The 25,095-nt window shown below is 36.3% G+C and overlaps 1 protein-coding gene across 16 annotated transcripts in view; it reads right to left on the reverse strand.

The window, feature by feature from the left end:
• Positions 1–25,095, reverse strand: part of TLL1 (tolloid like 1) — a 160,973-nt gene that overhangs the window by 29,426 nt on the left and 106,452 nt on the right. For 15 of the 16 annotated variants that reach the window (XM_080591748.1, XM_080591737.1, XM_080591741.1 and 12 more), the window contains 8 exons: positions 23,619–23,734; positions 16,624–16,726; positions 15,231–15,347; positions 14,056–14,201; positions 8,183–8,378; positions 7,137–7,262; positions 4,041–4,201; positions 1,099–1,279 (listed from right to left, as the gene is read on the reverse strand). In XM_080591748.1, coding sequence (XP_080447874.1) covers positions 1,099–1,279; positions 4,041–4,201; positions 7,137–7,262; positions 8,183–8,378; positions 14,056–14,201; positions 15,231–15,347; positions 16,624–16,726; positions 23,619–23,734 — 1,146 coding nt within the window. Of the gene's footprint in view, positions 1–1,098; positions 1,280–4,040; positions 4,202–7,136; positions 7,263–8,182; positions 8,379–14,055; positions 14,202–15,230; positions 15,400–16,623; positions 16,727–23,618; positions 23,735–25,095 lie in introns of those variants that run through there. The other variant, XR_013951146.1, reaches the window with a different exon arrangement.

Below are 25,095 nucleotides of genomic sequence, written 5' to 3' on the forward strand. Positions count from 1 at the left end.
AATATACTGATTCATATTTCTTTGTCATAGTCAAGGTTATTAAAGCTAACCACTGAAATACCATTTTCATTTCAGTTTTCCTAAAGAGTTTTAGAGAACAAACCCTAATAATGGTGCCTGGTAATACACTAGACAATACATTAGTTTTGCTACATGCTAAAAACATTCAGGATCCTCCAGATTCAGATTTTTAACTGCTATGGAAAAACTTGGGGCAAAATACAAATCCCAAATGCTTCTGGATGGTTTCCAGAGTTTGGGAGGGGAAACTGTTTAGTTGTTTTGTTTTACATACCTATGCATGCGTGTGCACAAGAAAAGCACTAAGCAAAATTACACCTCTAACACCAGTTGTTATTCTGCCACAGCCAGTTTATTATAACCTAGTCTCAGTGGGTAATTGCAAAGACCACTGGTGTGCAAATCTCTCTTCACATCTTGAGATTCACTCATGTCTAAACTTATTCAACAATGCATGTCCTCAAATGATATAAATTGTCATAGCTCTGATCTGTCCTTTGAAATTACACTCAACCAAAGACAGACATTTTTTTGCAAAGGCAAGGTCTTAAAATCTATTCTTTTGCATAACGTTAAGAAGTGCGAAGTCTGGCAAGAAAGAAACCATAATGTTAAGCAAATGCTATACCACAAAGTGGTAATTTCATAATTAATGCAATATATTCAGAGACCTGAATAAAAAAACACAAGCATACATAGCATGTAATTGATATTATGTTACAACTGGGATTTGAAAAAATAGCAACAGAGCTTGGGATCTAAAAGAAATTTAGGAGCACTTATTAAATTTCCTCTTTTTGGCCTTATCCCACAAAATTCATTTACTTCTGCTCTTATTTAAATATATATATATATATGCATTCTATGTATTTTCTACCATATACAGATATTACAATTCAGAACAGTATTTTAAGAAAGAAGAATGGTTCATACTTTTATAAATGAAACCAAGGTAAATCTACACGGAAAATTATAAGGGAAAGGATGCTCACTTTCATATCAAAACACTGTGTTCACTCCACCCAGACAGTATGTGCTCAGAGGCACTCATAGGTACACAAGAGTAATTTTCTATACCTGAAAAGAAGTGTGCCTTGAAGCCTTTTTTTGACACAGTATTGTCAGATCTGAACTCAATTCGCATGTTGTTGTACTGTGAGGTGATAACTTCAGGCACTTCTGTACCACAGAATTTGCCATGTAGTTTAGAATCAGAAGAAAGGCCGCTACGAATCTCCACATAATCGTATTTGCAAACCTGGGAACAGAGAGTTTTGTTTTGTTTTTTAAGCTAAACAAAAGAAAAGTATGAAATTATTTACAAATGCAAGAACTTCAAATGTAATATGCCTCTTAGTAATACATTAATATTTTGTTCCGCTTTTTCCTGACTCTGCAAACATTTGTAAATGCTTACAGATGTTCACTGGTTTTATGTAAGAATATTTTAAGGTTAGTAAGACATAGTGATTGTATTCATAATATAAAAAAATCTATTTTATCCCCAATCTGCCTAGCATTTCAATTTTTAAATTCTTAACATGTCCATTAAATCTAAAAAGTAAGAATTTCAATATTAGACTAAAATCTAGAAATATTCACCCTACAATTTATAGCTATCTTTGTGCTATAAACCACATACCTAAAACCTAAATATATTCTACTATTTGCACCCCAGAAATTTTTAAAAAAAAGTGTTCACTTAGAATCTTACAAGATTAGTTTTTGCCATAATTTATTTAAGATAAACATTTACTTATGAATATACATATCTGCACTATTAGCTTTGTGAATTCTTCTTTACCAGTAGCATAGGTATAATTTGGAGAGCTAACACACACGATTTTCACTAAATGGTTAAAAATAAAGTAAAATAACATAATAAAAAGCCTTATGCAAGGCCTACGCTCATGGTAATACTTTCAATGCATAATCCCTTGGCCAACATAAAGCCTTCCACCCAAAAACTTCTAAGCTTCTTAGGCTCAGCTATCAATCATTTAATCAAAAATGTCCCAGTTGTCTGCAATTAATAGCTTAAGAGAAAACAGTGGCCAGGAGGATTCATACAGAGCTTAGATTGTCCATTAAATCCAAGTTGTATTTCATAAATTGCAATTTATAGTCATAAAAGAAATGTCAGGGGAGCTGGAGGGGAAAATGGTGTTTTGGCCTTTGCTGTGATTTCTGTCTATGAAATATTAACTAGTTGTCAATGCTTCTTTTTTTTTTTTTTAATATACTATATTCTAGATGACAACTCAATTTTTATTGTTACTGGAATTACTTTCATATGTTTCAGAGTTGGAAAGTGACTAATTCTGTTGAAACCACATTTATACAATATAAAGACGAAAGTTATACAAAACTTGAGTTACTGTCACATGCTGATTTATACGAATTTTAAGACAAATTCATTTTTAATGCCTGCAATTTTTCAAATGTAACTCAATGTTAATAAATCCCACCAATTTCAACAGTACACCAGTGATGAGTTTTGATACTGCTATACGTTTAGATTAAAAATGAAATGTAATTTGAGAGAGGTCTAACTTCCTTCTTACAACACTGCAAAATACAAATAAAATTAAAAGTTAATTGTAAAACTAAAATTGTAAAATGTAAATGTAAAATATTAAAATTGCAATATTAGAAAAGATTTTAAACTTAGCACTACATGGAGCTCCTAAAACAGTAACAAAAGTAGCACATTTGCTAAATGTATACAGACAGACATTACGTCTGCACTCAGAAAATACATTAGAATTTCTCAGATATTATATGTTTCTTTTGATTTCCACAGGTACCTTTCTTAGTAGTACTATTTAATCTTATAAAGTCAAAGCAGGCTTTGTAGCATTGGAGAGGGTCAAAACAAAGCTCTAGACATTGGAAAACATCTGTGTATATATTTTTCAAATCTGCAAAAGTTGCGTGTCTTGCATGACCTTAGATAATTGATATAACTTCCTTATACCTCAGGTACCTTACTTGCAAATCTGCCTTATGTACCAAGAAAATGCAGGAAATGTTTTATGAGTGTAGCAAAGGAACTCAATGGTATGACAATCATGCCTATGAAGCAGAACAGAGGCTAAAAAGCTGATGTTGAAACTTGTGGCTTACCTATAGGCACCCATTAAACCCTGCAAGCCCCCCCCCCCCCACACACACACACACTTTGTTAGAGCTAGAGGGAGTAGACCTTCCCACAGGATTGGTACTGCCTTGCCCCTCTGACCCACCTGGGGACAAAACCCCCCTGGGACAGGACATGATGCAAGTACTCCCTGGGCTGCCCTGCTCAGCGGAGGCCACCTCCAGCAGGCATTGCATGCTCCTGGGCTCCACCGACAAGATGCTCGGAAAGAGAGTTGAGCTCAGTGTTGGAGGCTGGGGCATAACCTGCTCCTAACAGAGCCTTTGGCAGAGGCATCACGGTTGTTTGGTGTTCTGTGCTACATAGCTTTTTCAAAGTACATATACTAAGACCCAATCCAGATTCATTTGGAGAAAAATGCCATTTTTCAAACAGCACTGTTACTCTATTATGCTCCTTTTAAAATATTCACCCTTGAAATGCTCATAAGTGATTTAAACGCTCCCTGGCTCCATCACTAACCAAACCTTATGTGTATTCTTTGTAGTCATAGTCTGTAAAGATGATTTGGTTTCTCCAGATTTTCTTGTCTTGAATTCTTTCCAATACGCCTCAGCCATTTGTTCTGTTTTACTTTGTTGATAAAAAGAAGTCAGCTGAGACTCAGCAGAGAACATTTCTTTTAAATTTCTTGTACAACATATACATTCAGATGATATGTAAAAAGAGAGCTATTCTCTCCATGTTTGTTTTGAAAGAACCCAGAAACGGTCCCAGAACAAAAACAAGAATATATATGGTTACTGTCAGCGTAAGAACAGTTAAGCAAGGGTTTTATAAGACAATATCTATTTTTGAACACTCATGAAACTGTTTAGTGTGCAACAGATTGTGCAGTTCTTTGTTCACGGTTACTCACTTCATTCCCTTCTAACTCAAAAAACTCAAATTTCATTGAAATTCGGTACTGCGTCGGGGCAACCACCTGCCACACACAGTTTTTGTTTGGAGGATATTCTTTGGGCCACCCTGGTGTGGTTATAGTCCCATTTAGCTTTGTCAGAAGTCCTCCGCAAGCAGCTGTAAAATGAAAAGGGAGAGCATCATTTCTGGATTGAAACTGTGTTTTACTATAAACAGAAGCACACTGAGCAGATTCAGTCCTCTCAATACTTACACCACTGTAATGCCCAGACAGACTAATCAGAATCTTGTTTTATCATGCTTGGTGCAAACAAAGAGAAAGAGACAGCCCCTATCTCAAACAGCTTGCAGGTTTGTGGACAGAGATAAGTTTCAGGACTACACATGGCGTTATCATATTCATTCTTTTCGCTTCCCTCCAGAGACTCTGGTTATTTTCTCAGAGCCTTTCCCATGCAAGTCCTCTGAACTCACCGCCCTCCCCAGGACCTTGATCATCCCTTCTCTGACAGATAGGCCACTTAAGATGCACTTCACGTTGCCTCAGCTACTTTTCTTGATTATTGATCCAGAATCTGCTTTACCTGTCTCAGCTCATATACATGCTCCCAATAACCTAATAGGTAGGGTCACTTCTTTGGGACAGCAGTCACATGCTGTTCAGATACAATTACTTTTGCTGAAGTACGGATGTTGAAACAACAGAGAAAATACCTATTTGGCATATATTGGAAAATAAGTCATCCCCATACAACAGGACAATACTGTACTGTGTGTGTGAATGTAGCTTCAGATAGCAAAGGATAAACACATTAATCTTTTCCATCTGAGGAAAAAAAAAAAAATCTTAAAAAAAAAAGTAATAGGACTCACAGGGATTCTCAGTCACATTCAGCTCCATTTGTACCGTCACAGTACTGTGACAGCATTGGAAACCATCCACAAATCTCTTTGAGGAGCTGATGGCTGGCAGCTCCTCCCTCTTCCAACTGCTCTGTGCTAATGCTCAGTGCTTACTTGAACATACTGAAAACTGGCTATTCCCTTTTAGCCGATGGCCTCACATAACTACATTTGCACTAGCATGCCTAGGAAAACACTCCAGTTCCTGCATCAGGGCACACTTGGGCAACTCAGATGCATATCACTCTTCCTCTGGGCACATTGCTTCCCACGCAGAAGACTTCTTGGTATACACATAAATGTCATCTGACCTTGGTTGGGAGAACTTAGACCTCTGTGTCAAAATAAACCTTGCACAGGTTTCAAGACTGCACTTGGATGACACAAGTTGTACCCCAAAATGATCCACTCTTGAGCAAGGGTACATCTAACTGCTGGTTTTCACTTTCACAGTTTTCAGCATCACTCCATTGTTTCTTGAGACAATGTTGGGAAACATGGAAGTACTGAAAAACTCTTAAAACTCTCAAATATGCTGCCAGCAGGGGAGATTTGGATTAGACCAGTATGAAGCAATTTTCTGTGCACGTCAACACAGTAGCAAAGCACTGGGCAGAGTTTCTGAGCTGAAGGAATCCCTCAAATGGCTAAACTAGGATGTAATGCTTACTGCACCAATGTAGTGATTTTAATTCAGCCTTCCAGTGAGTGTCTACATACAGTGAGTAATACATCATGTGGAACAAACGCATATACACTTCTAGGGATAGCCCGGGGCTTTTGCCCCATACTGCACTGCACTATTTAGGATGACTTCTGCTTTTACCAGAGTTGCTTTCCTGTTTGCATGCTGAGAAGGTATTCATTCTCTCCTTATGGAAGAAGAAAGGAAGTTTTCTAAAAGACTGGGAATCTTCCCTAATGTTTGGACTCAGATCATCAGACAGACAAAGCCAAGTTCCTTACATAAATCTGGATTGATGATCAAAGGTCCTATCTCTGTCTTCACAGCCCCCATTAGATTAACATTATTTTCCACACATTGCCTAATATGCACACATCTTAATACACTAGACTTTCTGAAATAACTTGTTTTTCTAGTGTGCTCATTAGAAATATTGAATTTGAGGAGAAAAAAAAAAACAGGCTCAATGAGAGCTGCAGTCTAGCATGTCTGCATTCAAGGACTCTCTTTACCTCACACACAAAACAAACAAACAAAAACCACAGAACCAAAAGAACAAAAAGTGCAAAGAAACGAGACAAAACTACCCCTAAATTGTGACAAATCATGAGTGAAAGCCAGAGAACTGGAAAAAAAGAGACCAGTGAGTCATATCTGAAGAAAACCATAACAAAGAGTGCTTCAATTTTCAAACTCCATTCACCACTGAAATGCAAACAGATGAACTGAGATAAGAATAAATTGTGCTATCCCTGAATTTACTGGTGTTTATCAAACAATAATTGCTATGTAATGATCAAGTGCTTTTGTGTCTTTCTTTGATATGAAATATGTATAGAATGCAAAAGATTATCTCAGTCCAATCCTATGTTTACACAGACTTCTATTTATCAGATTTTTATTTCTACAGATGATTATTTGAGCAAGCTTCCCTCACCCCTAAAATGCAGAATTTGTTTCCAGCATTAAAAAAAAAAAAAAGAAAAAAAAAGTCTGACTGGGAGCAGGGAAGAGTTCTCTAGTTTCAAAATAAATAAATAAATAAATAAATAAATAAATAAATAAATAATCCTTCTAGAATAAAAGATCTACCACAAGAAAAGGTAGACAGTGACAGTGGGATCATTCAAGTTCCTGACACTGAGGCAGAAGCACACAGCTCTGCTGATAAGTCTCTCCTTGCATACAGATGGAGACTTTGTTTTCGTGAGGATGAGTAATATAACTTGTGGTTTGAGAAAGTACAAAGTTCTGCTTCGCATCATTTCCAGTCAACAACCAGCAAAACCTGGAAAGTTAAATTGGTAGCAGACTTCAGATGGAGATGACAGCTGTGGACAGACATTGCCCCAGTATCACTGCTTCCAATGCAGTCCCGTTTTTCCAAGCTTGCTCCACAGACCTCACATTGCTAGGGGCGGAGTGCACAAAAGGTGTGGTGTTTCATCTGAGTGACCGTAGCCTGGGAGCGTTGAGACCTGATAACATAGCAATACACTGTACCTTCACAGCTCTTTTTGTCGGGACCAAGTTCATAGCCAGGATCACAGGCGCACTGGTAACTGCCCAGAGTATTTACACAACGCTGCTCACAGCCACCATTGTCAGGTTTGGCACATTCATCTTCCTCTGCCAAGACAGGGAAGAATGCAAAAATGTGTTAAATAATTACCTTCCTCAGCTGTAATTGCTGGATCAATATTAACCCAGAAAGCTGTATGCATGCCATTATAAGGTGTACTACATAACACTGTGGATGCTGACTAGAGCATTTTCAAATTCTAAGGAGACCTGCAATGGAGAAAATAAAAATGTGTCTTTTTGTGTATTTGTTTTGCCTTGTTTTTTGTTTCATAGCAATACTTACTGACAGCTGTGGACCTAATTTATAAGCATTTGGTGGGCAACATACAATAATTTAAGCAGCAGTTAATCTAAAGGTTGCATAAAGTATTGAAAGAAAGATTGAAAATCTGCAGCAGGGTCACTTGAAGGGCACTTTATCTCCCACAGAATCAATTTGTGCATTATCCTGAATTCATACTCAAAAACAGATTAACAGAATCCTCAAATCCCAGGTTTTCATTCTACTGATATTAAAGTGAACAGGATGCATCGCGGTGGGGGAGGGAAAGGAATATTGTATTATCTCTACTAGCTGTGAAGTACCTATCTGATTCATTGTTAAATTATTCCTCAGATGAACTTTATATTTGATAACACAATTAGCCCAACAAACATACTTTACAAGACTGTATATGTTTCAAAGGTGCTTCAAAACCAATCTATTTTTTTAACCTGAAGAGAGCAGGTAGTTGCACTGAATATGTTCCTTCATTCATTGGAGATCTTTTACAGGGAGACTGAAATGCCTTTACTAACATTGTCTGACAAAATCACATGCCCAGGTAAAAAGTATGTTGAAGATAATACAGAACTGTTTTAAGTAAAAATAGGTTCAAAAATATTCATATTCTAGCATATTTTTTTCTAGTACATAAACAAATGATAAACAGTTCACAGGTCCCAAAATATGCTTTAACATTTACCTTTAAAAAAGTTAGCTGCAAATCCTGCCTTGTTAACTGTTCCATCAGAAACAAACTTCATCCACAGGGTATTAGAGGTAGATCTAATGTCTTCTGGCTTGTCATAGCCACAAAAGTGACCAATCAAAGGACTGTTTTCATTCATTCCATCTCGAATTTCCAAGTAGTCATATGCACAGTTGTCATGTCGTTCAATCTGTAAAAAATTATTTTTAAGGATCTATATGAACTTTACCATAAATATCAAATATCAGTCAGATAATAAACAGAATAAAAAAAATAAAAATTAAAGTTGGGGTTCTGTTTAGTATTCAAGCATAAGGAAGTTGAGGAAAAGAAGCAGCATCACTAGATCGTTTATACTCTTTATATATATATATACACTTATAAATATATATATATATATACACAAATATATATATATATATATAAGTAGAATAACTTCAGATCTTTACACAAGATATAGCATTCTAGATGGGAAAAAGTAACTAGCAAAGTAAAGGTTGCCTCTAAGCTTCCCAATGTTCTATCAAATTCCAGCTCTGAGTTCAAGTAAATTTCTCTTTTCTCATGTACACTTATATTCAAGTATACAAAATTAATGGTTCAATGACTAAACAGGCCAGAAATTCTATTTGGTTTTGAAATATTGAAAAGCTCAATATGAGTAAGATTCTTAGATATAATCAACCTGTATTATTTCAGGTGGAGATCATTTATTTTTTTCCTTTATTCTCAACACAGTGAAAAATTTTGCATTTGCCAGTATCCATAGATGTTTCAGAGTAACTATAAAAAAAACTCTTCATACAGAGCATAAAGAGTTTGGGGCATCTGGGGCCCAAAAAAATTCGAGCCAAAACACACTTCTAAAATTATCAGCTACTAAGCAGACAATAGAATATATGAAAATATATATATATATTCTTCTGCAGATTATATGTCTAGTTTCCTTTGCATGACTGATGATTTCAGGTGTCTTCCGAATTTCTGGGTCAGTGAGTGAATCTATGTCATATTGTCAGAGAAACATACTGAAACTAGAGCAACTAAAAATGTGCCTCTTATTTAAACAATCTTCCAGATGACATCCAAGCACAGACTAGCATGTGAGTGGCCACATGTGCATTTCTACTTGGGGTAGCAAGTGGTATGCTCTTTACATAATAGTATTTGCAGTCAGTCAGAGCAGGAATTGCACCAAATCAGGGGCAGACTGAATGGGATCCTATCTGGAGCCTAGATAATTATTATGCCTGTCTTTATGACAGAATATAATTCCCAACAGAATAATAAAAATAAAATAAAAAATATAAAAAAATATAAAAATACACATATAAATATTGATCTGGGTCATTTTTCTGTAGGATTACTTCATGCTACTCAAGTAACATAGCACCTTAGCTATGAAAGAATTATCTAAATCCAAGCACTCAAAACTAAATCCTCTAAGAAAACAATTGTTCAACTAAATTGTGGGATAGGCTGGGGAGGAGGAAGACAACAGTCAGGGAGAAGGAGTTGGAGAAGACTCAGATTCAATACAGCCCATCCAAACTCTGTTAAAATGTCAATCAAATCAAAACCATACCAAACCCACAAAAATCCACATCTCATCTTCTGACAAAACTTTACTTGCACGGAAGCTACGCAGTTAGTACAAGCAGCTGCTGACACTCTGCTCTGGTTGTACATTATGACCACCACTAATCTCAGTAACCACCACAGACTAAGGAGCTTTCATTTAGCACATTAGGAATTCTGCTTCCTTTATATAAGAAGGAAATCTAGGGGGAGGGGCTGTTTGATTTTATTTCATTTTAATGCTATCAACATATGGCACTTACACACAAAATTTCCCTGTCTTCTTTCCAACTCTCTGATTCTTTGAGTATTTACATACATAATTTTCTCCCACTCATTTCTCTGGCACAATCCATATTGCCGTTTACTGTAATTGCTTAACTGTCTGCTCAGGAATTACTTCGGACCAGAGTTAGGGAAATGAGAGGAAAGTCACGAAGGTCTGGGGTGCAACTACCTCTTACTAACTTCAGTGGCAACTGCATGTTTGCAACTAATGTGGTTAGGCATGTGTCTACCTGAGCACTGGTAAGTGTTCTACACTGTAACACTGATTCAAAGTTTTCATTAATCTTAATAAATACATGACATCATATTCCAACATGCCTTGTTATCTCAGAGAAATCATATTGCACTCTGATGTAGAAAGAAGTGACCTGGCCCAAAGCCCATTAAAATCAAAGAAAGAATTGTGTACTTTCCCCCACACGCATCTGTGGTCTTTTCATGACTCAAGACTTCTAATTAACATCTGTTTTTTTCCATTTTTCCATATTTTCCATATTTTCCGTATTCTATGGGGCAGTATGGAAATTATTATTTTTAAAGGCTATGTGCAGCTCTGAGTTACATGTACCAAATTCCCACTGAGGTGAAATGTTGGTTAAGGAGAATCACTCCTTATTTTTGGCAGAAGAAAACTGCTAAAAATCCATTTTGTATAACAGTGAGTTACTAAACTTCCAGAAACCATAAAAATCAACCAACTTACAAAGTGCTATTGATTTCCAATAAAGCAAATCAAAATGGCTGCCATTCTACCATAACAATTTATTTTCAGTGTACTACTATTACAAGTGATGCCATTATTATTACCAATATTAATATATTAAAGGATAAAATAGTTACACCTATACATAAATGAACAGGTAAGTATTGTGTTTCTGAGAAGTAATAACCGGTGTTAAGGCCCTTGGTAACCAGTAAAAAAGAACCTCTTTAAAATATGCTTTACTTATGTGAACCTCAGGTTTTAGGATATTGTGGTACTGTCATCTGGGAACATTGCCTCAAAGTTCTATTACACTTGCAGTAATTTCTTATTCATCCTATTACAAGGATAGAAAAACTCCTCAGGTTAATGACAGAGCTCAGTCATATAACTGGACTGATATGATAAAAACTTATGTACTGCAGTAGTAACATTTCACAAGTTTGAAATTTTATGTGGATGAGAAGAAATAAACAAAATGTTAGCAAAAGCAAGAGAAAAAAATAAACAGATTTTACAGAAAAAAAAATGCAGTTCTTTTAGGAGAATGAAAGGTACCATTAGATCCAAAGAGTTTGGAAGAAACCCAGAATTTGAATGGCATGAATAAATTAAGTTGAAAAAATACCAGAAGAATTCCTAAGACAGGTACATAAGCACAAGAAAACACTAAGAAATCTCCTGGTTAAATGGAAAGCCAGCTACTTTCTCAACATTAATTTGTACAAGAAAAGAAAATTTATTGCACATAGTTCCAGTTTTGAACTGTGACTTTAGACTAAAATGTATTTCGTAAAAATTCTGGACTACATTTGTTTTATAGTTCCTTGCACAGAAAAGAAAAAATTAAAACAGCAAAAGATTTTATCAAAATACAAAGATTTGAGAAGCCAATCCAAGAGCAATCACATTTCAGGAGAAATCTTTCAGTTGCTTTTTGTTATTGTTAATTTATCTGTTGATAGAGTTAAATTCCAGTTCAGGTATGCATATCCGACTCAAGTGGAAGACTTTAGTCAGAAAAGGTGGGGATATATCCCTAATGGAACTCTTAACACCAGTCCTTCATGAAGTTGGATGCATTTTATTCCCTTAATTATGTAAAAATAATTTAAATGAACATTATCTGCGTGGATATTAACAGGGCCACTCAAATGAAGGAGATTAACATGGCACAGACCTACAAATCTTCTGGATTGCCTTCGCTGGTGAAACTGCCTGCCAACACAGGTCCTTAAAAAAAATTAAACTCAAGGACCACTGGTTTTCAAAGAACATTAGTTCTTTGAGTATTAATAAAGGTAGCTATAGTATTATAGTATAATGTAGGTAGCTTTGAGTATTAATAAAGAGTATTAATAATGGTAGCTATAATGATGAAGCAAAAAACAATGGAGTTACCAGACTCTGCATCTCTGCTGACATCTAGGCACTGGAAAAGTATAGCTCTCCACCAGGCAGCCAAGTAAGAAAGGGTAATCCCACACCCAGTGGAAAACGCATTGCCCACTGCAGGCAAAACAGGATGACTCATTGATGCAGTTTGAAATTCTCAGCTTCCCCTGTGCTTTAATTTCAGAGTGGAGGTTATTTACACAGTTATTTTTTCTAGCATTACATATGGATAATGAGAATTCCTCATACTTAACTGTACCTTTCAAAGGACAGAGAAGTAATTTTCTCACAAACACACTGCAATAACTCTTTGGCCTGACATTTACTTTTTTTTGATCTAAGCTGGCATGAAGAACTGTGATTTTCAAACAACTTTTTGTTTTACTGGGCAGCACACCAAGGATTGAGTCCAGAGTGGGACTTAGTACCAAAACACAGAACACCTACGTTCAAGCGCTTGGACCTGAAATGGAAATCAGCCCCAACGGTGAATGTCTAGGCAGGGCACTTCATTGCAACTTCCAAAACAGCTCTCATTCTCAGCAGAGACCTCTGTGGACCAGACAATAAGAAATGCAGCAAAGACAGATGTAAGAGAAGTCTTGCGTCTTTCTGGGGTTCCTCATTTGATTCTCAATGGCATCTTGCCACTCTGGATTCACAGCTCAGACTCTCCCTTGAAAAGTATGTGCCTTTCAAATCCCTGCTGTTAGAGACTTTTTTTTTTCCCTTCAAAACACATCTAGCACTAAACTCCTTTTTGCTTGAGGCTACCACCCAACAATACTGCTGTTTTTAGGAGGTGTCAGTCCACGTTTTACCTCTAGAGAGTGCCATTATACTAAACAGCCCGCAAAAGAACTGGAAGATAACATTTCTTCCAACAGCCTTAACCACTAATAAAATTGTGCTCCCATTTTCTCTGTGCAGGTGAAACTGAACCAGGGTCAGTGCAAGCAATAATGTACCACGAACACAGACCATCACTGAGTATCTGCGTGGTAGTCAAATACTATGGCAAGTCTCCTATGCAGGTTCATAGAGCCATTTCTCTTGAGATCACACTAAAAAATACTGAGCAACTATGGCAGACTAGAAAATCTCTGTATCTAGTCAGTAAGTTATATAAAGTTATTGCTTGAAGAGAGAGACTAACATACTGTGTTAAGTAACCTTGAGCCAGGCCAAGCAGTCTAAATAGCATCTGAAAGGCTCTTGGCCAGGAGAGCTCATCTTGTCTGCACTAGACCAGATTCCAAGTATATTACTAAATTTATCTACAAACTTCAAGTCAGTGTATAATGTATGTATATATAAGATGTATGAAATATTGTTTTTTCTTTCTTACAGAAAAGTTTACCACTGTTTAGCAATGTTTAGATAGAAAGATGTATGATAATGACACATAGATATGACTCACCAAAGATTTTTTTTTCTGCCCCTTCTAAATATATGTTTGTAAACTGAATTTAGGGAGGCCTTTTATATATATATATATGCTTTTTTTTTTTTCTCAAAAAAAAAAAAAGCCAAACACCACAGGGTTTTGTTTCCAGATAGACATTCCTTTTTAACAATAAGATTCAGTAAAGACAGAAAATCCTGGTTATTTAACAGAATATTAAAGCAGCCTTACTGAACTGGATTATGTATTTGTTATACTGCAACAATCGCCAGAACTTTAAACATTCCAACTCAAATAACACAGATAATATAAAAACCTTTAATCTTCTTGAAAATGTCTGCAAAAAAAGAAGGTTTCATGGAGAGCAGAATTGGATTCTGGAGGTTATTTTTGTTAGAGAATTAATAAATTCCTCCACAGGTTTAATGAGGATTTCCCTTAAATGTCACTGTTACTTATTCACTAGATGCTTTTCTGAATTTGGTCCAAAAACTTTACCTCAAACGCTTGAAATGTTAATCCTACATTGTAGTTTTCAGACACTGTTATTTTCCATACACATTCCTTCATTGGTCTGTAGTCATCAGGATAATTGGGAGACTGGATCTGGCCTTCATTTTTGTGGATTTCACCTCCACATATAGCTGGCAAAAACATAAAACTCTAAGTAATTTTACAATAATGACATTTACTGTCCCCCATGCCCAAACTGACATCTTTATGCCCCTCTTCTTTTTTAAAATTAATGAGAAGATTATTCTAGAAAATACTTAGAAAGTCTACCAAGGACAAATTATTGAAATCATGATTGATTTAGACCACTATACATATTTCTGTTAGTCAATGTAATGCATTTCTAATAGTGCTAAGCATTTTATAATGTTGCAGAAGACTCTGAAATCACTGATGACCTGAATTTATATGTTTTACAGAACATATTTACATGGTCAAAATAGTTCTTAGTTCACCTTTGAAATATATTAAATATAATTTCTTCATTATTATTTACTAACCTTTAGAAAGAGAAAAATAAGAGGAAAACCTTATATTCTGCAATGATTTATAAATTTTGTTCTACAGTTTAACACTTCAGGCTTACACTTAATATGAAAAAACAGTTAATATACATAAGAAATATTTTCAAGAAAAGTAAATGCATTTTTCCAGGATCCATATTAATAATTATGTAAAGAACTGTAAATAGTAATTAAATCCTACAGTTCAATATTTATGAAAACAAGCTCTACTTTAGTTTAAACAGGTGAATGTAGACTTCCTAATATACTCAGTGTGTGGGAATATCTCTTTATTAAGTAGTCCCAGAGCATATGGAAAACTTTAGTCAGATTTTCTGAAGAATGAACAGAAAGTATTCAAAGAATTATTTCCACACACAGAGCACAACATGCACATTTAGTTAATGAAAGAATAGGCAAAAACATTATGAATAATATCAGTGGTGTCCCTAGAAAAGAGGTCATCTGAAATCTGATCACATGAAGTTTCAAAATGTATCTACTAAGCCGACATCTTTTAGTCTCTTTTAGTCATAAAATAGCAATTTCATTTTCTTATATATGTACACCTATATATGATCAGAAATATATTCGTTGGTATCTGGTTAAGATTTTTCATCCAGAAACAAGTAATCTTTAGTGCTGTAAGAGACCAACCTTCATAAACTGCTGCAAAACCTTTTCCAACCCAGTTGCTGCTGCTGCGGAACTCAATCCACATCCTGCTGTCAGAGGACGCAAGGACTTCTGGCAGTTTGTCACCACAAAACCTGCCTAAAAACATGCAACCAGTGACTGCATTTTCTGCCGCCTCTGAAGCCAAACGCTGCAAACATTTACACATGTGTTTAACATTATAGACAGGAGTAGCATAACCAGCTCAGTGGAACTATTCACATGCTTATGGTGGAGCACGTTTCTGCAGATTGGGACCTAAATACACAAAGATTTTATTATAAAGCTTTTCATTGCTGTCAGGCTAAGTCAAACGATAACATCTTGGGGGAATTAAGGTGAGAAATTATTGATATAGAATGTTTCTTTGCATACAAACCGAGGCATTTTGGAAGGGTAAAGTGAGTACTAATCTTAAGAGATGAACATAATCCAGGTCACAGTAATACTGCTCATCATGTCTAAGGACCACAGAGATTTAAAAACTAACATCTAAATGACACTGTACTATGTCACCCTTTAAAATCAGCCTAGGTAGGTGAAATTTTCATTTGTTTAGGTGACACAGAAGGGAACAAGATGAAAGAGTACTTACTGTTTGGTCTTAATTGTTTCCTCTTTTCTTTTTAAGAAAACAGGCATTACTGTTAAAAAGCTGTCCCCTGTATCTATTTCCCTTTTATCTCTTTTTGATTGTTTTTAAATAGTGGCTATTAAAATGCTAATTATTTTTAGTCTATCTTCTAAAAGCAACAACAAAACTGGCCTAAGAGGTTGGAGACTCATGTTTCCAATGGCCTGAAATCCCCAGTTAAAACTGTAGAAGACCACAGGTTGACAAACTTAACCTTTGGATTCAGCTAGTGTTATTTATTTTAAGACTACGGAACTAACACGGAAAGGTTGAATTTGGAGTAGGGGAAAAGTTACCCTTCCTTGACACTTTAAAAATAAAGCCTTAAAAATAAAGGCTATGCTATTTTAAGTCATATTGCCAAGGCAAAAGGACTAGTACAAAACATGCACCTGTACTATTACCTGCACATTTTGCATATACAGAAATCACCTATGGAAACTTCATATTTTAACACCCATAAGCAAAGCAAAAAGTTGCACATTTTGTAGTTTCTTTCCCCACATGAAACTGAACAACAGCTAGTTTCAATGAAAGGGAAGGCTCAGATTTGAAGTCAAATGAACAACTTATTTGAGATCATTTAAGTTGGTTTTGTTTTGTTTTTCCCACCTTAGTTTAGATACATTCTAGACACCTAAAAAAAAATAATAAGAATATTGCGTGTACAATAGCAAGCAAGTCCACTGAACTGAATGAGCATTGTAACTATGGACAGAGCAACATTTGACAATTGCATACCAAGCAGAGGTGATTTTCTCCAGTAGCCATCTCTTACTTCAATATAGTCATACCAACAGAGACTGCTCTTGTACAGGTCCATTGTAGTGAAGTTTAAAACAATCTGTAATCAGAAGAAAGCAAGTAATTAAATCACATATGGTTGTTACCAGAAAATGATCTCAACAGCATTCTGCAGAACAGAAGCCAGTGGTCACCCATAAAAAGATCCCAACTGCTTAGACAATTAACTTCAACTAATCTTTTATAGTAAGCAAAAAGTTGTATTAGAATATTAAAAGGTTGTTGTTGTTTTTAATTTATTCTTACATAGTCAAGAAGATCCAAGACACAAATTTAGCTGCTTACAGGGAGATTTTCACTGAGAAATACAAATTCAAGAATGCTCATATGGTAAAATAATGTGCTGATCTCATTTTAAGTATGTTATTTGATAATTCTCCTGCCAATTCTTCTTCCATTCCATTCTGTGACTATAAGCAGCACTGACAGCTGTAAAAAAGAATTGTTTTGGTTTGTGTTTCCATTCAACTACTGTTTTGACAAGATAATTTACTTTCAAAGAAGTTATATATTGACAATGGTGGACCATAATACTAAAAACAGGATCATTAAAAGAAAAGGCGCAAGTTCCCTTTTCACACAAAGATGTAATAAAACTATAATAAAGCTTTTTATACAGAAATCTCAGTTTTCTGCATTGCTGGAACTTTGACTCCCAGTTTCACTGAGCACATCTGTAAATAGGCATATTTTCAATACATAATATCAGGAGTACTGTAGACTGCCACATTATCCCACTTTGGTTTCGAAATACTAATCTTAGCCTGCCATAAACTTACACTTTTAACAGAGAAGTAGGTTATACTGATCATAGGTTCACAATAGCTACAGGCTGGACCCTGACTGACTGGGACAGTCTTAGCATTACGCCCTGCAATTTCAGGGACGAGTCAAAACATGAAGATTAAGACTCATTCATATTTTGTATTATAAAATCACACTTCCAATTCATATCCTTTAATTGGATTTAAGCATATCTGAAAAATAATGCATCTTCTCCCAAATCAGTTCATCAGTGTAGATTAATAAATATTTCAGACTAACTATAAAACTCTTCCTTATTTACATACAAGCATTAAGTGGTTTTATTTTTAGCTTTGATCCTAGGAACTCACAATTAAAACTTGCTATTACAAAGCAAACAGAAATTCCTGCATAGTAGCAAACAACTCATAGTGCAAAAATATAATTCCATGGCAGCCTATGAAGCAGCTGTGAGTGTCAGTTAAAAGGAGAGGAATTTACCCCTAGTCCAGCTCCAAGGAGGAAAAAACACTACTAACTGGAACAATGGGCCAGGTAGTCATGTGGGATGACTTCCATCTTTTCTGAAGGCACCACAAGTCTCTCCAAAGACAATGATGTGATACAAGAGTAAACCAGAAAGGCAGAACTTTTTCAGACTGTTACATTCTCAAAAGAAAAACAACTATTGGAGGAAGCTAATTTAAAGCTAACATAAAGCCCTTAACATTAGGCTAGCAGAAATTTTGATTTCACTTACTTTTCAAAAAATAAAAATAAAAAAATTGTACACACACCCAACTACATTCTCAAAAATCTCTTTTGTGTTCATTGGAGAATGGGAAAATCTCTATCTTGAAGGCCATATTGTATCTTACCCTAGTGCTGGCAACCTACTGACTGGGTAAAAAAATCAAGCTCATGGGTGATTCTATGTAGCTTTCACCTTTACTAATTTGATGCCATTGGAAACAGAAAACATCTGTGAAGTTGCAAATAAAACCCAATAGCCAGAGGTCCTGTACCGTGAGGTATATTAATGCTGGAGGCCACAGCTTTGTGGGATGAAGGTATGAGCCATGAAGCATGCCAAGGACCATCAGGACAGCACGGAATAAACGAATACCTGTTCTGATGCTTGAGTAAGGCCAAACATTTATACTCACATGCTGCTACCACATCCACAAAACTTCCGTAAGTGTTGCTGAAACCACAGTCTGTCTCTAGCACTGTGTTCTTCATGGGAACTTCCTGCAAGCAGCTTTGGAACATTTTCAGTGTAGCAGATGCAACAATTTTAGCCTGTTCTCTCTGTCTTTGGGCCCCTTCCTTATATCACTTTAGGGCCACAAAGGGAGGTAGTAATTTAGTCTCAGATATGTATGCAGAGAATGTACACTTTAATGTTAGTTTGACACTTTGGAAACTCCTCAATATCTAAATAATATTAACTCATATCCACACCTGCTATTGGCACTGTGGATCATAATGACCCATAACAATGAAAGTCATCAAATTATATTGATGATCAAATTATATATCAGGCTTCTGTCCTGAGCTGCAAGAAAAAAACAGACTGATATGAAATCAGACAATTTCTATGTAACCCCTACTCTTTGTTGCAATAATAATTACAATAGAAATGAACATATTTTGATGAAAACATATGCATTCCTTACACTGACAAGTTTGCAGGAATACATATTCAAATATTTTGAGCTATTTTTCCATATCCATATTTTACCTGGCCTTGAGTATAGATTCCATTTCCCTAAACTTTGAAAAACAGCTAATAAAGTCCTAACAACAACAACAACAAAAAATCAAATAACAGTATTATATGGACAGTGGATGTGCTCATAAGCATGGAATTAAAGGAGAATGAAATGTTCTCATTTAATCATTCAGCGAATGAGAAGAATTATAGCTTTCTTATAGAAAACACATCAAACAAATCAGTGCCATTAAGAGCTGGAGTATGTAGGGAACTGTGGTGGAGCAAGGAGGGAGTGTTGTGGGGTTTTTTGGTTGTTTGTTCATGTTTTTAATGAAAGCCAGTACAGAAATCCAGCCAGTCCACTGTTTAACTCCAAGGATTTGAACACCAGCCTTTGGGACATCCAAGATTTGATTCTCAATCTCCTGCATCTTTGCAAGTTCTGTGAGCTAGACTTCATGACTGTTTTCCCATTTCAGATGTAGCAATTCAGGTTAAATAGAACAAATTTCAACAGCAGAGGGACAACTCAGATGATTCAGGTAAGCACAACACACACTCTGGATGCACTCTCAACAGAACAAGCTAGTGTTGGTAGAAAACTGGGTTTCTACCTAACAGCCTCTATCTTCAATCTATTATGCAATATCTCTCTTTGTATGGTTCTCATTCTCTTTTGCCTTACTAGGTTTTCACTAGGGCCTTGCTGGGGAATTATAATTTTTGTTGATTTTTTTTTTTAATTTTGCAAATTAGGTATGTTTCCTTTCTAGTATTACTGAGAAATTTGACAGAAATCATTCAATGTTGTAATATTCAGTTTCCAGATTATTGTGCTATAGGCCCAAAAATGGCGTGTGTCAAAGCATTAGCTGAAACTCTCAGCTGGCATTTACTAGGCTGCCCTTAGCAGTCTACTGGTCCTCTACTGCCCTTAGCAGTCTACTTGTCCTTTTCCATCCATGTCGACCTCATCCCAGCCATGCAGGCAGAGGGGTTTTCAAAGCGGAGGATTTTTCTCTACTCAGATGAGATGCAGACACCTGGTGAAGGTCAGGCTACCTTCCATGTCTGCTTAAGCTAACCCAGCTGGCTCTGTTGGAAGCAGGTTATGGAAGCCACATCCTATGCCTTCTCCATGGCTCAGCTGTTTACAGCCTTGAGGTCTCTCATGAGTCTAGCCACAAGTTTTCCATTTTGCAGGACACAGCTGAAACATCAGATTTCTCTGTCTTCTGTTTGCAAATTTGCCTTTCTCCAAACCTCAATCACCATGACAGAAAAGGAAAAAGGATGGTGTTACTTAGGTGTGATCGTGTCACTGTGCCAAAGTGCTGCTATGTAAATGGAAACCATTAAAATGCAATGAGCCTCCGTAATGGTCCCTGTCTTTGAAACTATATGAAATAACCTTCACAGCCTTCTCTGACTCTGACTTGCCAAGGTATTTGATGATACAGCAATTCCTTAACATTGACTAGAATTCAAGAGCTGTACATAAGCAGAACCCCCAGTCTGTCACAGCACGATTTTTGGTTGGCAAGAATGAAAATATGTAAGATTCTGTTCTGCAATTCTGCAAAGTATTAAAGACAGCTAGAGACAGGGCAGAGCTTGTTCAAGGGGACAAGATGGCTGAAAGTCTTCACAGGAAAAAACAATCAATGGGTGTTTGTCAGTGCAATTAAAGAATTATTGATTACACAGCAGATTCGATTGTGCTACTGCAGCTTCAGATAGAATATATCATACTGCCCAGCACCTGGGATATTTAGCAAACACCAGGCAGTACTAACTAAATTTTCTGCAAGTGGCATTTTCCTCATCTCACCTAAGGACTTACCTGTCCTATTTCATCATTCACTTAAAAATTTAAGGAAAAATAGAAAGTAATGTAACCTATTCAGAAAGGAAGATTAAAAAAAAAAAAAACACACTGGCAGAGTTGAAACTCCCCATGCCAACAATATCTCTATACACCAGAAAGAGGGATTAACCCTGGCAGAGGGCATACAGTGTTACTAACACCATCCTCCCCCAGATATTTTTCTATGTATAGATACACTGTGTACAGCTGTTTACCATGTAGTCTTACATCTCTGGAGAAAGTAAAAGGTGAATGAACTGCCTTGTTTTAGTCATAAGGATGCACATATTTTAGGCTGGGGTGGCAATTTATGATCTTTATCAATAAAGTGATTCCTACAGCCAGAGTGTACCACTGCAGTCCTGTCCTTCACTGAATTTCCTGCCAAAGATCAGAGGTGTCTGTACATGTAGAAAGCAGCATGGATAGAATATAGTTCTCTAAACTATGCTCAAACAGCACAATATTAAATCTCAGTAAATAAGAGACAAGAGCTAGACAATCTGGACTGATGCTTTTTCAGTTTATTTTTAGGTGACTAAAGTGCTCATCGATGTTTCAGAACATGATGTGATATACTTATACGTACTCTAACCACCATCCGACATTTCTAAGATCTATCAGGGTCAAAACAGCAAAAAGGAAAGAAATAGATTTAAATATATATTTATTTCCCTTCATAATGTGAATGTTACCATAAATTGCTGAAAAAACTTGGGATCACGCATAATAAATGCGTCCAAGGCAACATGCAATATGCATTAGTTAATATTTAGACCTCATTTCTGCTACTCTGCTATCTGCATCAAGTACTTGCTGCAAATAAAGTCCTTTATCTCAAGTAAGGCACTATCCTGTGGGAATAGCGCTGACAAAACAGATTTTTTGGCATTAGCACAAATATCATTTACGTTGTTCTTGCTGAATTCTATGGAGACTATGAGAGCTGGAGGTCAGAACAGTGCCCTACAAACAGGACATACTACGTCAGATTACAACTAGAAAACAGGGTTTAGTCATTTTCTCCATTGGAGGGGGGAATAGGATGGGAAGGGAGCTGGTCTCCTTATATTGCTGATTTCAAGACAGGGCTTAAGATTTTGTACAGCTCAATAGTGGTAGCAATATCAAGACATTACAATAGTACTACAAATATATTACAGTTACTAACATCCACAGATACAGTTGTGCAAAGTTGTGAGTATGCTATCAATTTTAAGCACCATAATTTTCCAACTCATATATTAATGTTATTTTCAGAAGCCAACAATAACTGTAGATGAACATTTGACTTTTATAACTGAGTAACAGGAAAGAAACCTAAGCCATTTTTGTTGTTAAGAAGCTGTGTGTCAGAAGCAACACAAATAATGGGGATATAAAGTTACCTATCTAGATTAATTTGCATCTTTTGTGCAACCCTTCTCTTATTCAACTGTTTTCATTTGTTTTTCCCTGCAAACCTGCAGAGCCACCCACACCCTCCGAGCATGTTTATTTCTCCTCCTGTCACTGGCTCCTGCCCAGAGGAGGGTGAACACAGTCCAAATGACTTTGCTTTCATTCCTCACACTAGCAAATGCTTTTACAGCTCCTCAGGATCTATTAGCACACCAGGGACATATATTCTTGGTGTCTACCAGGACCCTAACCTGAAAGAAACACAGAAAAAGTAATCCAACTTGGAGAAACTATGTCCGATACCGAGTGGGAGAAAACTGACAAAAATGAAATATCTGGGGGCAAATGCTCTGTTTTCCTCTTTGGATTTCCCAGCTTTGAGACTGGAGCTGGGTCTCAATTTTCAGCCTTCAGGCAGTATTTGCTTAATATTGGCTACTGCTTCCTGTAAAGAAACTTACAATATATTTTTTTTCCCTGCATATTTTGTCTGAAGGTGAAACTTCCCATTTCTCCCTCTATCCTTATTTGTTTTGAGGTAGGCTAATATTTGAGCCAATACTTTAAAGCAAGATTCAGCTAGTATGTTTTGAAAGTGCACACAAGAAGAACAGGTTTTGCTTTCAGTGGGATGGCACACTTTTCTGCCCAAACTGCTCTCACCAAACCAATCTCTTTATCCACACTTTCCCTAAATTGACACCCAGAAATTAAAAGCCTATGCATTAGAATAATACCAGGAACACCCAAAATACCACTTTCTTTCCTTTATTACTGTTTCACAAAATCTCTTTCTGCATAACAAGGAGCTCCCTGAGGCTAAGCCCAGCTACCAGTCCCAGGCAGCTCAGCTTGTCTGAGCCCATACTGGAGAAGAGACCATCCAAGAGTCTGCACTACCTCTCCTACCTCTATGCCGAGACACCAACTGCATTGAAAGCCAGTTTTGAAGGGGTTTCATGATGTAAACACACAGACTGAAATCATGACTTCATTTCATGTGGAAAGCCACTGGATGGATGCTACTGTGTTCTAATGCCACAGACCACAGTCAAGTCAATGGCACAGCATTCATGCTCTCATTCAAGAGACATGGCCTATGGCCTACCATGATTTTCAACTATTATGCAAGCTTTAAACATAAATGCAACATTTTACTTTAAAAATAGTATCTGTGTTTAGCTGAGAGAATGTTAAGAATACCTTTTCCCCTGGGGTCACAGAGATTCGCCATATGCAGTGCGTGTAGGAAGGATAACCATTTGGAAATCCTGGAGAAGAGAAGTTGCCTGTAGATTCCTGCAGTGTTTCTCCACAGGCTGAAAGAAACAAAATACAGTAAAAATATAAAATTGAATGTGCCTACCAGATAATAATGTCTTTCCAATATCTATTTAGAATGCATTTAACTCACTGCAGATGCAGAATGGAAAACAGACTAGTTATTTTATGATTTATTCAAAACAGTGATTTTAAGCCAATCTGACATTCATTCCATTTTACACAGGATGTTTTTATTCCATGAACTGTTTCACTTGTGTGCTGTCTGCTGACTTAACCAAAATTACAGCAGTGTTAAAAATGTCATTGCTGTCCATCAACTGCAAAATTATATATATAACTATTTTGCAGGGAAAAAGTTAGCCACACCCTTAGTCACATCCTTTATGAACTAAAACAAATCTAAAACAAAAACTGGCATGGTGTGATTGCCACCACACTGGAATTTTGTCAGCGGTTTCATTGTATTTAGTACTTTGACCACATGAGAGACTGGTCTGACCTAAAGTCACTCATTTATATTGGTACAGAAAACTTATGTCCTATTTTCAACTGAATCTCTTGCAACAACGATTTGTAGAGATGAGAGTAATAACGCAAAACCAATGTAAAGTCCTAAAATACTGAAGGATTTTATATTTTTTATTATTGAAGCTTTTAGAACCTATATCTCACCTGTCAATCATGCTACTAGCTGCTGGCTGACTGATTAATAATTCCCCTGCACACTAAAATACAGCATTGCAAGCTCCTGCCATTCTCCCCCATTAAACTGATTCTGGTAGGCTGTCACACCTCAGTCAGTCATCTTTTTGACCTTCAATCAAGTTGTTTCACCCACTGATTTTGCAGGTGTGATATGAGAGATGTGAATTTGAGAGTATTATCCCATGACTGACAGTGTAATCAGATCTGCAGTGCTTTCAAATTATAGCACTAACACTGCCAGCAGGTGAACCACTGTATCCATCAAAATCCCAATGAATTATAAATGATCTGGAAAATCTTTAAATAAAAGGGGACAAAAGATTGTTTATGACAAAGAGACAATGCAGCTGTAAAGGCTGTCTTATTAAAATGCATCTAAGATGTAATCTGACAACTACACTGTAATATCAGGCATAAGCTACATTCAGGGCATTAGGCAAGCTCTCTGACACTGAAATGGTTATTATGATGAAGAGAGAAAAAGATTGGTGCAGCCCCCCAAAAATTTAATAGCTAAAGTTACTGTCACCATGTCCTTTAGGAATGAAAAAAAAAAAATCTTTTCCTCCCATCATTAAAAAGTGTTTTTTATCTCTAAAAAAAATTGCACATTCACAGAAAATGACACATACACAAAAGGTATTCAGTACTAAATAATTATTTCTGTACAAAGCCTTTTCAGTGAAAATGC

This window comes from Anser brachyrhynchus (genome assembly GCF_964034855.1).
Source record: "Anser brachyrhynchus genome assembly, chromosome: 4".
NCBI classification, from domain to species: Eukaryota; Metazoa; Chordata; class Aves; order Anseriformes; family Anatidae; genus Anser; species Anser brachyrhynchus.